This window comes from Thalassophryne amazonica, chromosome 13, assembly GCF_902500255.1.
Source record: "Thalassophryne amazonica chromosome 13, fThaAma1.1, whole genome shotgun sequence".
In the NCBI taxonomy this organism is placed as follows: domain Eukaryota; kingdom Metazoa; phylum Chordata; class Actinopteri; order Batrachoidiformes; family Batrachoididae; genus Thalassophryne; species Thalassophryne amazonica.
Window position 1 is genome coordinate 24,556,225 of NC_047115.1, and position 13,669 is coordinate 24,569,893.

Below are 13,669 nucleotides of genomic sequence, written 5' to 3' on the forward strand. Positions count from 1 at the left end.
AAAAAAAAAAAGATGTGTTTTGATCTGTTCATATTGGGCTAAGAATCAAAGTGTAAACAGGACAGAAAAGCTCAGAGCACAGAGGGAGTGTTGCTTTATCTGCACTGGATGCCAGTACAATCTTTACATAGAGAACACTTGTTAGTTGCAATATGAGGGTTTAAAATGTAATTCATGGCACCTTTAAGGATTAACTAAAAAAAGACAAGGATGAAAGGTGGTCAACATTATTTCTGTATAACTGCTGTATTTTGGAGATGTTCCTGCTTTAGTCCAATCAGAGTCACACATCAGGAAGAGAAACGAATGAATAAACTCTGCCCACCGACCTGACTGGAGCGCTGCTGATGCTGCGCTGTCTGGAGGTGAGAGCTGATCCCACCAGCTCCTGAAAGACGAGGGACCTAGAGACAGAGAGAGAGAGAGAGAGAGAGAGAGAGAGAGAGAGAGAGAGAATAAAAAAGGATGTCAAGAAATCTTTCTCCCTCAGCACATCCATAAACCTCCTCTTTGGCCCCCCCTCTTCTCCTCCTGCCTGGTGGCTCCATCCTCAGCATCCTTCTCTCTATATACCCTGGGTCCCTCCTCTGCACATGTCCAAACCATCTCAATCTCTCCTCTCTTTGTCTCCAAACCGTCCCATCAGCATTCCCCTTCTGAATTTCTGCTTTCACTGATCATAAAGAAATACTGGGCTGTCTCAGAAATGTTGTAGTAATGAATAATTATTTATTAAAACTCAATTAAGAACTATTCAGTTTCCCTTTGTCTGTCTTTAGAACAAACATATTGTAAAGGTCCAAATAAAACTCATGAGTCCACATTTTGAGAGGACCCCCCCCCCCCCCCCCCCCCCCCAAAAAAAGAAAAAATACTTTGAAGAAGCACAAGTGGCAACACTACTACTTGGGGCGCAGAAATCTTTACAAAGATGTTTTTCAAGAAAACGCTGGGTTTTGTTTGGATTTTGAGCATGCTGAGCATGCATGTTTTTGGAATAAATATGTGTACCTGGGAGAATATCGAGGCTATGGACGTGTTAAAGGACAGTTGACTGTTGGACAGACGCTGGACCAGCCCGTGGGTGGAGCCTGAGTCCAGAATGGGCCCTGATTGGCTGCTGACAGGTGCACGCTGGCTCTGAGGCTGCACCGAGCGGCTGCGATACTCTCTCCTACCTGAGGAAACACATAACCACACATCATCCTTACACAAGAATAATTACAACAACTTTATTGTTTTTTTCTCTGCATCCTAATCCCACCTTTCTGTGGAGTCAAAGAGAACAATGTGCTCCAAAGTTGAGCGGTTTAGGGTTTAGGGCTAGCGTTGGGACCAGGAGGCAGAGCTGTGGTCTTATACACCTCTCTGCAGCTTCTCTCCCCCTGCCATCCCCTCATTACCCCATCCCCGTAGAGACGGTGCCTGCTTCCAGACCACCAATAACCAGCAAAAATCTATTTAAGCAAAAAAAATTCAAAAAGAAAAAATAATATAGCACCTTCAACTGCACCACAGACTAAAACAGTTAAATGTGGTCTATTAAACATTAGGTCTCTCTCTTCTAAGTCCCTGTTGGTAAATGATATAATAATTGATCAACGTATTGATTTATTCTGCCTAACAGAAACCTGGTTACAGCAGGATGAATATGTTAGTTTAAATGAGTCAACACCCCCGAGTCACACTAACTGTCAGAATGCTCGTAGTACGGGCCGGGGCGGAGGATTAGCAGCAATCTTCCATTCCAGCTTATTAATTAATCAAAAACCTAGACAGAGCTTTAATTCATTTGAAAGCTTGTCTCTTAGGTCTTTTCCATCCAAATTGGAAGTCCCAAAAACCAGTTTTATTTGTTATTATCTATCGTCCACCTGGTCGTTACTGTGAGTTTCTCTGTGAATTTTCAGACCTTCTGTCTGACTTAGTGCTTAGCTCAGATAAGATACTTATAGTGGGCGATTTTAACATCCACACAGATGCTGAGAATGACAGCCTCAACACTGCATTTAATCTATTATTAGACTCTATTGGCTTTGCTCAAAAAGTAAATGAGTCCACCCACCACTTTAATCATATCTTAGATCTTGTTTTGACTTATGGTATGGAAATAGAAGACTTAACAGTATTCCCTGAAAACTCCCTTCTGTCTGATCATTTTTTAATAACATTTACATTTACCCTGATGGACTACCCTGCAGTGGGGAATAAGTTTCATTACACTAGAAGTCTTTCAGAAAGCGCTGTAACTAGGTTTAAGGATATGATTCCTTCTTTATGTTCTCTATTGTCATATACCAACACAGAGCAGAGTAGCTACCTAAACTCTGTAAGGGAGTTAGAGTATCTCGTCAATAGTTTTACATCCTCATTGAAGACAACTTTGGATGCTGTAGCTCCTCTGAAAAAGAGAGCTTTAAATCAGAAGTGTCTGACTCCGTGGTATAACTCACAAACTCGTAGCTTAAAGCAGATAACCCGTAAGTTGGAGAGGAAATGGCGTCTCACTAATTTAGAAGATCTTCACTTAGCCTGGAAAAAGAGTTTGTTGCTCTATAAAAAAGCCCTCCGTAAAGCTAGGACATCTTTCTACTCATCACTAATTGAAGAAAATAAGAACAACCCCAGGTTTCTTTTCAGCACTGTAGCCAGGCTGACAAAGAGTCAGAGCTCTATTGAGCTGAGTATTCCATTAACTTTAACTAGTAATGACTTCATGACTTTCTTTGCTAACAAAATTTTGACTATTAGAGAAAAAATTACTCATAACCATCCCAAAGATGTATCGTTATCTTTGGCTGCTTTCAGTGATGCCGGTATTTGGTTAGACTGTTTCTCTCCGATTGTTCTGTCTGAGTTATTTTCATTAGTTACTTCATCCAAACCATCAACATGTTTATTAGACCCCATTCCTGCCAGGCTGCTCAAGGAAGTCCTACCATTATTTAATGCTTCAATCTTAAATATGATCAACTTATCTTTGTTAGTTGGCTATGTACCACAGGCTTTTAAGGTGGCAGTAATTAAACCATTACTTAAAAAAGCCATCTCTTGACCCAGCTATTTTAGCTAATTATAGGCCAATCTCCAACCTTCCTTTTCTCTCAAAGATTCTTGAGAGGGTAGTTGTAAAACAGCTAACTGATCACCTGCAGAGGAATGGTCTATTTGAAGAGGTTCAGTCAGGTTTTAGAATTCATCATAGTACAGAAACAGCATTAGTGAAGGTTACAAATGATCTTCTTATGCTTCGGACAGTGGACTTATCTCTGTGCTTGTTCTGTTGGACCTCAGTGCTGCTTTTGATACTGTTGACCATAAAATTTTATTACAGAGATTAGAGCATGTCATAGGTATTAAAGGCACTGCGCTGCGGTGGTTTGAATCATATTTGTCTAATAGATTACAGTTTGTTCATGTAAATGGGGAATCTTCTTCACAGACTAAAGTTAATTATGGAGTTCCACAAGGTTCTGTGCTAGGACCAATTTTATTCACTTTATACATGCTTCCCTTAGGCAGTATTATTAGACGGTATTGCTTAAATTTTCATTGTTACGCAGATGATACCCAGCTTTATCTATCCATGAAGCCAGAGGACACACACCAATTAGCTAAACTGCAGGATTGTCTTACAGACATAAAGACATGGATGACCTCTAATTTCCTGCTTTTAAACTCAGATAAAACTGAAGTTATTGTACTTGGCCCCACAAATCTTAGAAGCATGGTGTCTAACCAGATCTTTACTCTGGATGGCATTTCCCTGACCTCTAGTAATACTGTGAGAAATCTTGGAGTCATTTTTGATCAGGATATGTCATTCAAAGCGCATATTAAACAAATATGTAGGACTGCCTTTTTGCATTTACGCAATATCTCTAAAATCAGAAAGGTCTTGTCTCAGAGTGATGCTGAAAAACTAATTCATGCATTTATTTCCTCTAGGCTGGACTATTGTAATTCTTTATTATCAGGTTGTCCTAAAAGTTCCCTAAAAAGCCTTCAGTTAATTCAAAATGCTGCAGCTAGAGTACTGACGGGGACTAGCAGGAGAGAGCATATCTCACCCGTGTTGGCCTCTCTTCATTGGCTTCCTGTTAATTCTAGAATAGAATTTAAAATTCTTCTTCTTACTTATAAGGTTTTGAATAATCAGGTCCCATCTTATCTCAGGGACCTCGTAGTACCATATCACCCTAATAGAGCGCTTCGCTCTCAGACTGCAGGCTTACTTGTAGTTCCTAGGGTTTGTAAGAGTAGAATGGGAGGCAGAGCCTTCAGCTTTCAGGCTCCTCTCCTGTGGAACCAGCTCCCAATTCAGATCAGGGAGACAGATACCCTCTCTACTTTTAAGATTAGGCTTAAAAACTTTCCTTTTCGCTAAGGCTTATAGTTAGGGCTGGATCGGGTGACCCTGGACTATCCCTTGGTTATGCTGCTTTAGACGTAGACTGTGGGGGGGTTCCCATGATGCACTGTTTCTTTCTCTTTTTGCTCTGTATGCATCACTCCGCATTTAATCATTAGTGATCGATCTCTGCCCCCCTCCGCAGCATGTCTTTTTCCTGGTTCTTTCCCTCAGCCCCAACCAGTCTCAGCAGAAGACTGCCCCTCCCTGAGCCTGGTTCTGCTGGAGGTTTCTTCCTGTTAAGAGGGAGTTTTTCCTTCCCACTGTTGCCAAGTGCTTGCTCACAGGGGGTCGTTTTGACCGTTGGGGTTTTTCATGATTGTTGTATGGCCTTGCCTTACAATATAAAGCGCCTTGGGGCAACTGTTTGTTGTGATTTGGCGCTATATAAAAAAAAAGTTGATTGATTGATTCAGTATGTTGCTCAAGAACACTTCAACACACAGCTAATTTTTTACGATTAAAAATAAATAAAATAATTAATAATAATACTATTGATCATAAACCATGCAAATGCTTTATGCATGTTTGCGTTTAGATTAAAATGTAGTGTTTGGTGTTTTTTTCCTCTCCTTCATTAGCATTTAAAAAAATAAAATTGTAACGTTCAAATATTTCTGACAAAAAAAATTTAATAAAAAAGTTTCTGTTTTTATTTAAATACACACAAATTATGAAGCTGTTCATTGTTATTATTTTTTAGTAGCAGTAACAAATTAACCAATTAAACTGGTACACATATATGTCTACATAATTATAATTATATTGTGTAGACATATTGTAGTAGAGTTTTCATGAAAAATCCTAAACATTGGTCTTTTTTGTTTCTCTGACTGTTTGTATAATGTTTCACCTGTTCTCTTTTTGTAACACTTAGCAAAAGAGTTACATATTAATCCTTAGTAGCACAGTAGTAGCATTTCTTAAAACTACAGCCAATCAACAATTTCAACAGCATTTTCATTCTCCGTGGCCCAAAATTAGTAAGGTTTGACTATCTTTACTTCACAAGCATTTTGGCTGTAGACCAGTGTTATTTTAAATATTACAGACCACTTTAAAAATAATTTTTAAAGGTGAAATGTACTTCCACTTTTTCTTATTTGTATTAATTTTAAATATGAACTCTTTAGCAGATTTTCAATGTTTTGGGTTTATTAAAAATGCTGAAGTCCTTTCCACACGACTGCACCAGAACTCTATATTTTAGGCAACAAATTTATGCTTTTTCTTTTTCTTTCTCTCTCTCTCTCTCTCTCTCTCTCTCTTTCTTTTTTGTTAACACTCCTGATGCTGATGATAGAACATTTGCAGTGACCGACCCAAAATGAAACAGCTAAGGGCCTGTCTCACTGGGGAGAGGATTAATTGCGCATGAATTGAGTATCATCCGCAACAAAAATGGCCAAAAATGACAAATGTCCCAGTATGAATTACGGATATATTAATAATACGAGGTCTGTCAATGTCAAAACATGTCTATCTCGGCTTTCAATGCTTACCAGTCAAGTGAGTATAAGAGAAATTGTGGAGAGCTGGACATGTCCCAACTTGTCCTCTAACACTATGAAACGGAGGTGTTCCTTTGTCTTGCTTCATCAGCAACCGATTCGCTTTGGAAGCGAGACAAAGGAACACCTCCGTTTCGGCGTGTCAGAGGACAAGTTTGGACATGTCTATCGGCTTTCAATGCTTACCAGTCCAGTAAGTATCAGTGAAATTGTGGAGAGCTGGACATGTCCAAACTTGTCCTCTGACACGCCGAAACGGAGGTGTTCCTTTGTCTCGCTTCCAAAGCGAATCGGTCGTGACGCGCGAAACCTCCGCGCGGCTTTCCATGACAAAATCTATTGTTAAAAGTGAAATCTGCCGGAAAATGGCTGATGTCCAGCTCTTGTGATAACCAGAGAAAGAGCACGACGGTCTCGTATCCACAGAGCCATCCGTTTAGAAATGATCCAGTGGTTTGTGCCGCGTTGTCGCAGCTCGGAGCACGGCGCACCAACCGTCCTTAAAGCAGTCCTGAAAGCTGTAGTAAAAGTCCTTATTCTCTGTGAAGCCCGTAAAATTTTCACCGAAAGCCAGATACATTTTTCCAATGGTTTCCAGGTGCCAGTCTCTAACAGCTTCTGAAAAAATTCTGATGGAAAAAAAGTCCTTTTCATTCCACCATTTCCAGACAATGAAAATCCGACGAGGGGGCGGGACCACTCCTTCCCAAGGCGTGCTCACAGGCTAATGACATCACCGACAGGCGTGGAAAAACTCACGCATGCGCACGAGGGTTCAAGCATGTCTGACGTAAAAACATATGAATGAAATCAGTATAGTTTTTGAAAAAAATAAAAAGGTACGATACTTTATTGACAGACCTCGTGTATAGTGAATATATGATGAACAATCACGGTTGTATAACGCATGTAGTGAGGAAACGGATCAGACGCATTGCGATTATCACGGCAGTATTACGGTGTATTATGATGCATCGCGCACGAAGTTAAATCTGTTATAAACACAGGAATAAATAGTGTAACAGCTGCAGACAAGAAGGAAAAAACACGCAACTGTTTTATCAAGACTTGACAATGTAAACAAGTCAAATAATTACCTTTTTAGATGGCTCAAAATGCTTTCTGCAGCAGTTTTGATTCAGGAAGAGATTAGAGACATTTTCAACAGGCAATTTGCAGAATAAAATGATTAATCCGCCACAAAATAATTATTTTATATATTCAGCGTTCAGCGCAGAGCACATGGCAGCCGGTAGAACAAAGAACGGTGTCCAGCTATGAACACCACATCTGATTTGCATCCGCCGCAAATCAGATGCAAAGCAGACGTAATAAAAATGCTTTATTCGTGGGCAGTCTGTATGGAGTCGCTACAACTTATTTTAGTTTGTGATGTGGACATGATGGGCACGCAAAATATCCATTTTACACTCCCTGTCCCAGTCCGCTGCCAAGCCGCAAATCCCTGTCAGTTGTGGATATCAGAAGATGACGGCGAATATACAGCGCATAGATTTAGTATGTATTGTGTATGTATTGAGTATGTATGGCGTATGTATTATGTATGGAGTATGTAAGGCGGATGCCATCCGCAGCCAAAATTTTGTGCAGCTCAAAAATCCTGGTAGCGGAAAAACGTGCCTCTGCGGATAATTGCAGATGTGTGCGGGTGTCAGACAACTCATACAAGCATGTTTCACGGATATTGCGGATGTTAAGTGAATATGAGCCAATTTTGTGCGCAATCCATACGCAAATCCTCCTAAACGCCAGTGGGACAGGGCCTTAAGATGATGCTGTCTCATTTTGTTCATGCTGTCCAAGTTTGTGTTTTGATGACACAGTTTACTGCACATACATGAAGCTGATTTGTGTTTCCACAAATTAAAAGTACTATTTTCGTGCTACTTTTGAAAACCCAGTATTAATAGTAATGCAGTACTTTTGCAAGCACCTTTCACTCACAATGACCGAATTCTATTTTAAACTCAGGCTAAAGAGTGTTGTCACTGCAGAATCCTTGAGTGTACGTTTATGTGGGTGTGTGTGTATTCTGAGTGTGTACCCGTGCTGTGGTGTCTGTGGCTGTGTGTGGTTCTGGCCCTGTGCTGGTACAGGCTCAGGCTGTTGGAGGTGACAGAGGAGGGCCGGTTGTGGCTCAGAGAGGATGATCCGCCGGCGCCGCAGTCCACATCGTCCATATTCACCCCACTGTTGCAGCTGGTCAGGTTGTCCTTACGCACCCTGCAGAACACACACACACACACACACACACACACACACACACACACACACACACACACACTCAAACATGGTGCTCTCAGTGATTTATTTATGTCCACATCAGTGCAAAGGGCCAAAAACCAACAGCAGGCCATAAAAAATTAGGGCAAACCCAGACTCTTCCAGCTGGTTCATCGCACAGGGACACACTCAGAGGGAACGCTTACACAACTGTGCTGCACATGTGCGTGTGTGTGTGGCACACACGCACATGTGCAGCCATCCTTTCAAGTGAGTCAGATGTGCTGCAGCTGAGCGGGCTCGCTGCGGCTCCGTGGCTACTTTGTGAAATTAAAACAACACCTTTAAATCAGGGCTGATGAAGCAGGATGAACAATCTCATCTAATCTGAAAAGAAAACACAGACACTAAGAAGCTTAAGCAGGAGCTGCACTGCCACAACACACACACACACGTTATCTGACGTGCAGACGTTAGTACCCAGATTGTCCCTCAGATTTGGAAAAGCATGGGCATGTACTCTGTAAAATGCAGATTCATCGCCTGTACATCATTAAGACAGTAACTATAAAACAATAATGCCTACCATTTTAAGCATCACCGATTTCAAAGTGCATATAGTGAAAGATTAAGTGATAAAAATCTGGTGGCCCTTGATGCACCAGATCAATCAATAAAGCAACTTTGTTTTACTTATGTCACATACGGCAGTCAGCTGAAAGGTTCTGCAACGTGATTAACTTGTCTGCAACTTGTCTTCAACAAGCAAGATAACAAAGTGAAACGGGTACAAAAATAATCCTTTACTTATTGACTATTGTTATACCAAATGTTTTTGTGCCTGCTATTTCAGGCATGTGCAGATGTAGTCGGTAAATAATGGACAAGGATGTGTGTTTGAAACAACGTGCCGTTATGGAGTTCCTCACGGCGGACGGTTGTGCACCCGTGTACATTTGTTGATGAATGACTGTTGTCTAAGTTGACACCTGTGTGGAGGTCACTACAGTCCAGAAGTGGGCAAAGAATCTGAAGAAAGACAAGTCTTTAAATAAAGATTAAATGAAATGAAAATGCATGACCAGGCCTGTAGTGGGCGCCCAATAACAGCTGCAGTTACACAGCATCAAGTGCAGGTGCAACGCCATAGTCCTGACAGAGATTTTGGAACACTGATCCTTAAATATACTGCGACTTCTCTTTCACTGCAGACAGCATGAACCCAAGATACCCAAGAAAGGGATTTGCAAATTTCTCTCTCTACAATGCATAATATCATTAAAGATTCAAGGAATTTCAGTGTGTCAAACTTAAGCCAAACATCCCTGGTCTCCATTACCTTAGGTGGCACTGCATCAAGAGCCGTCATTCATCAATACCTGATATAACCACATGGGCAAGGGACTACTTGGGGAAACCTTTTGCAGGCACTACAACACACAGTTACATTCACAAATGCCACTTGAAACTTTACTGTGCAAAAAAAGAAGCCTTGTGTTAACCTTCTCCAGAAGCAGTGTCAATTTATTTGGGCTCAGAGGCATCTGGGTTGGACCGTCACAGAGTGGAAATGTGACTGTGGTCAGATGAATCAGTATTACAAATTTGTTTTGGAAGAAATGGATAACAGAAACACATCCAAAAGCCAGGGTCTGTGATGATGCAGGGTTGTGTTGGTGCCCTTGGCAAAGGTAAACTATACCTTTTGCAATGGCAGCATTAATGCAGAAAAGTACACTGAGATTTTAAAGCAACATATGCTGCCTTCAAGCTGACATCTTTTCCAGGGATGGCCGTGCATTTTTCAACAAGGCAATGCAAAAGCACATTCTGCATTATAAAGGCATGGCTGCGGAAGAAGGAATTTCTTCCTCCTTTCTCTTAACATATGTGCAGTTTTGAAGTCATATATAGCTTGAAATGTGCTCGTCTGTCAGTTTCCTTCATTTCCAAAGCTTAGGTTGGTGGTCACCTTGTTAAAGAAATGAGGAAATGAGAAATAAAAGTATGAAATCCTGACGTGAGAAAAGCACCATGAGGAAGGAGGGAAGGCGTCATGGTACAGCAGCAGAAAGTTAAAGGTTTTGGCTACTGTCCCAGTCAGTAAATCTGCTCACTCTGTATCTTTTCTCTCGTTCCCCACTGTCTCTGCACAAGCATTTAAAAATAAATTAAGTCTCCCCACTGCACTGACTTCCCCGGAGTCAATATCCGTAAATCCACAGAGAAGCAGTCGGCATTACAACACAATCTGCAGCTTTTCCACATTGACGCGGAACAGAAGGTGTCGAATGAGCTCCACTCAGTGCACGTGTGCATGTGACAAAGAGATAAATTACATGAGGCACAAAAATGAGGCAGATTGAGATGAGGAGTATCATTTGCACAGTGAGTGAATGTCAGCTCCTACATGTTGGCCATGTGGTGCGTAGCCAAAAAGCAACATTTCAGCACCTCCAACACTTCAGCCTTTGCATGTGTGACAACTTTTTGTTTTATTTATTTTGTTTCTGGTAGTATGGTCAAAGCAGATTTCTTCCTGTAATCAAAAAATGCCTGAGGGGGTTTTTCCTTATCATTGTTGCCAATGTGCTTGCTCATGAGGTTGCGTAAGTTTAATCCTTGCTTGTGTATTACATTTATTTTTGACGTAGTGCTGCATAAATAAACTGAGTTAAACTGAACTGAATTAATATTGTGGAATGAATGAATGAATGAATGTTATCGTGGAGGGCCATTTCTATGACATCACCGAGTACAGCGGCGCCGGCGGTACAGAAAAGTCAAGTTAAGACAGGGAGCATGCACTGGTGCCGCGCTTCGCCACACAGCTAACAGATAAATAACAGTATTTTCCCCGAGCGAGACTGAAACAGAAATGACAGTCTACAACAGGAGACAGATGGTGTGCAGACTGATGGTACGCACTGACCTTAGCCACTTAGAACAGAGCCAGGTGCGGATGGCGTCCAGACTTAAGGCACCGCCACCAATGCTGCGGAGAGTACGGTGTGTTCCCGCGTATGATATCGTCAGCGGTGACACATACCTAACAGCAAGAAAATAAAAGCTCAACATTGATGCTGCAAAGGTGATATGAACAGCAACATTTCGCCGTCGCACAATCAAGGCGAAAATATGGCGCCGTAACTGTGATGGGCACATACATGGGGTATCCCAGTGGCTGGTCACATGACGAGTTGACCATATTCCTCAAAGCTTGCTTTGAGTTCTGGATGCTGCCGCGCTCCGGGTTTCGGTTCCGAAGGAACACAAGCTCTTGCTGCTGCCCCGCCCATAGACCTCGGACACACTCCTTATTAATCTGCAGAGAGGGAGGGAGAGAGAGAGGAGGAGATTCAACAGATCAGGCATGAGTTCAAAGGTCAAGAGGAGAAATTCAAGGAAAATAAGATTCACGTCTCAGTTAGCTTCTGGTACATCTCATTAAAGCAAAAACTAACAGTAATGTGTTTTCAAATTGTAGCAATCGGTTAATTGCCTAATTAGAATTGTCATCCAACAGAATTATTTATTTAAGATGTCATACTGTTCTATGAAAACCCACAAAAATAACAAAAAAGAGACATTAATACAACGTGTACCACAAATATATCAGAGAGCTAAACACATGATTTGGTTGAGCAAGTATGACACATTTAGTTGCAAACCCACTCACCTCTGACCAGTTACACTGAAGTAGTTTGTACGCTAAGTTATGGTTTCTGAACGAAATGTTCAGTAACTAAATCAAATCAAATTTGGATTGGAATGCAATCCTTTTGTTAAGTGTTTTTAAATAATCTGAGGTGAAATTAAAGCATTTTTTTTTTGAGAGTGGAAGTATTTCTGTTACATAGGTCACACACATATCAAATTAGCTGTGTCAAACCTGAATGGTGTTTCCAGCAGGGGGTTGTTGTGAACACACACTTGTAGAAATGTGGGACTGGGAGAATCATTAACATACAAACTAAAACACATGAAAATATAAATGTAGATGAAAACTGATTTTGCACAATACGACACCTTTAATTATCTTATTTTAAGAGTTTTTTAATGCTATTTTCAAATCTCCCTAAAAGTTCAAATTAACAGATTAACATCAGAATGAAAAACTCAGTAAGGATTCAACATGATTCCAACCAGTGGTGAGCACAGAAGTTTCAGCTAATCAGCTAACAGCTAATTAGCAAAGCCAATGTTTTTGTTTGCGGGTTAGCTTTTCAGCTAACTTTGAAAACTGTTTGTGGACCAATTAGCTTCCACTAAATTTAGTTCCACTAACTTTGAGTCAGCTAAAAAAAATGTAAATAAAGTTTAGTAGTAAAAGTGTTTGCAACCTACTAACCTATGTTTGTTCCTGTTAGCGCTTACATGCTAATCCAAAAAGCCAAATTGACAAAGTGCGTGAAGGCGACAAGCATCACCTCGAGGAAATGTTAGAGCAGAAGGTCAAGACAGAGTAAATGCATTATTTAGATTCTTAAAATGATTTTCCATGTGTATTACTGTTGTGAATATTAATAATTTAATAACTTCTGTACTGTGAATAAACTAACCCACCACTGACTGCAACCTCATTAAAGATCATTCATATCCACATGTGGGTGCAAACCCTTTTTTCATGAACAGTTACCGTGGAAAATTGTTGTTCTTTTAACGTTAATATCTGCTGTATTACCTCATCCTAAAATCTTAAAAAAGAGGCATCAAACTGCATGAAATGATCCAGATCAAACACTTTATCTGGAAAGAAGATCCAAAGATGGGAATTGTTCAGCACGAGTGACTGCAGATTCCTAAACAGATGAATCCAGCTGACATCCGATCACCTCACAGTCACATTCTGCACATCCACACGGACCAGACTACATTTCAAACAGATCATTTGTGAGGATATTTTTCAAAAGGTAAAAAGATTATGCAAAGAAAATATCTGTGAAAAAGGTTTGTAAGCTCTGCTCCAGTTTGCAGGTCACCTCTAATTACATACTGTGCTGAAGAGGTTTGCCAGGTTAAGTGCACATTTGCTTTCAAATGCTCACAGACTTTCCTCATACACAAATTCTCACTGTCAACCCAACAGGCCCCGCCCCTTTTACCTTGATGACCTTGAAGCTGAGGTGGCGTTTGTACAGCATGATGATTTTGTACTCGTCTGTGCCGTCATCGACCATGTGCCTCAGGGTCAGCAGCGTGTCCCGGCTAGACAGTACCGCTTTCCGCCACGCAGGGTCGCTCTCGTGGCAAATGACCAAGCTGTTGCGGTAGTTTGTGATGGCTTCGTATAAGATTGACGCCTCCTCCGTCTCTTCCAGACATGTGAAGTGATCCTGGAAGGGAGAATTAAAGCTGAAATGATTAGAAAAATTATTTAAAGGGGTCCTATTTTTCTCTTAGAAACTGTTGTTAAAGTTATTATCCAAAAATATGTGCCCTTTAAAACAACAAATAATGAAAACTAAGTTTCAGAAACAATCTGTCTGTTGCTTTAAATGGA

The 13,669-nt window shown here is 40.8% G+C and overlaps 1 protein-coding gene across 4 annotated transcripts in view; it reads right to left on the reverse strand.

Annotated features, from left to right (window-relative positions):
- The window catches only part of pcnx2 (pecanex 2), a 110,082-nt gene that overhangs the window by 21,878 nt on the left and 74,535 nt on the right, over positions 1-13,669 (reverse strand). For all 4 annotated transcript variants that reach the window (XM_034185203.1, XM_034185202.1, XM_034185206.1 and 1 more), the window contains 6 exons: positions 13,272-13,502; positions 11,334-11,491; positions 11,099-11,215; positions 7,988-8,166; positions 1,012-1,178; positions 330-404 (listed from right to left, as the gene is read on the reverse strand). In XM_034185203.1, the coding sequence (XP_034041094.1) occupies positions 330-404; positions 1,012-1,178; positions 7,988-8,166; positions 11,099-11,215; positions 11,334-11,491; positions 13,272-13,502 (927 nt within the window). The remainder of the gene's footprint in view (positions 1-329; positions 405-1,011; positions 1,179-7,987; positions 8,167-11,098; positions 11,216-11,333; positions 11,492-13,271; positions 13,503-13,669) is intronic.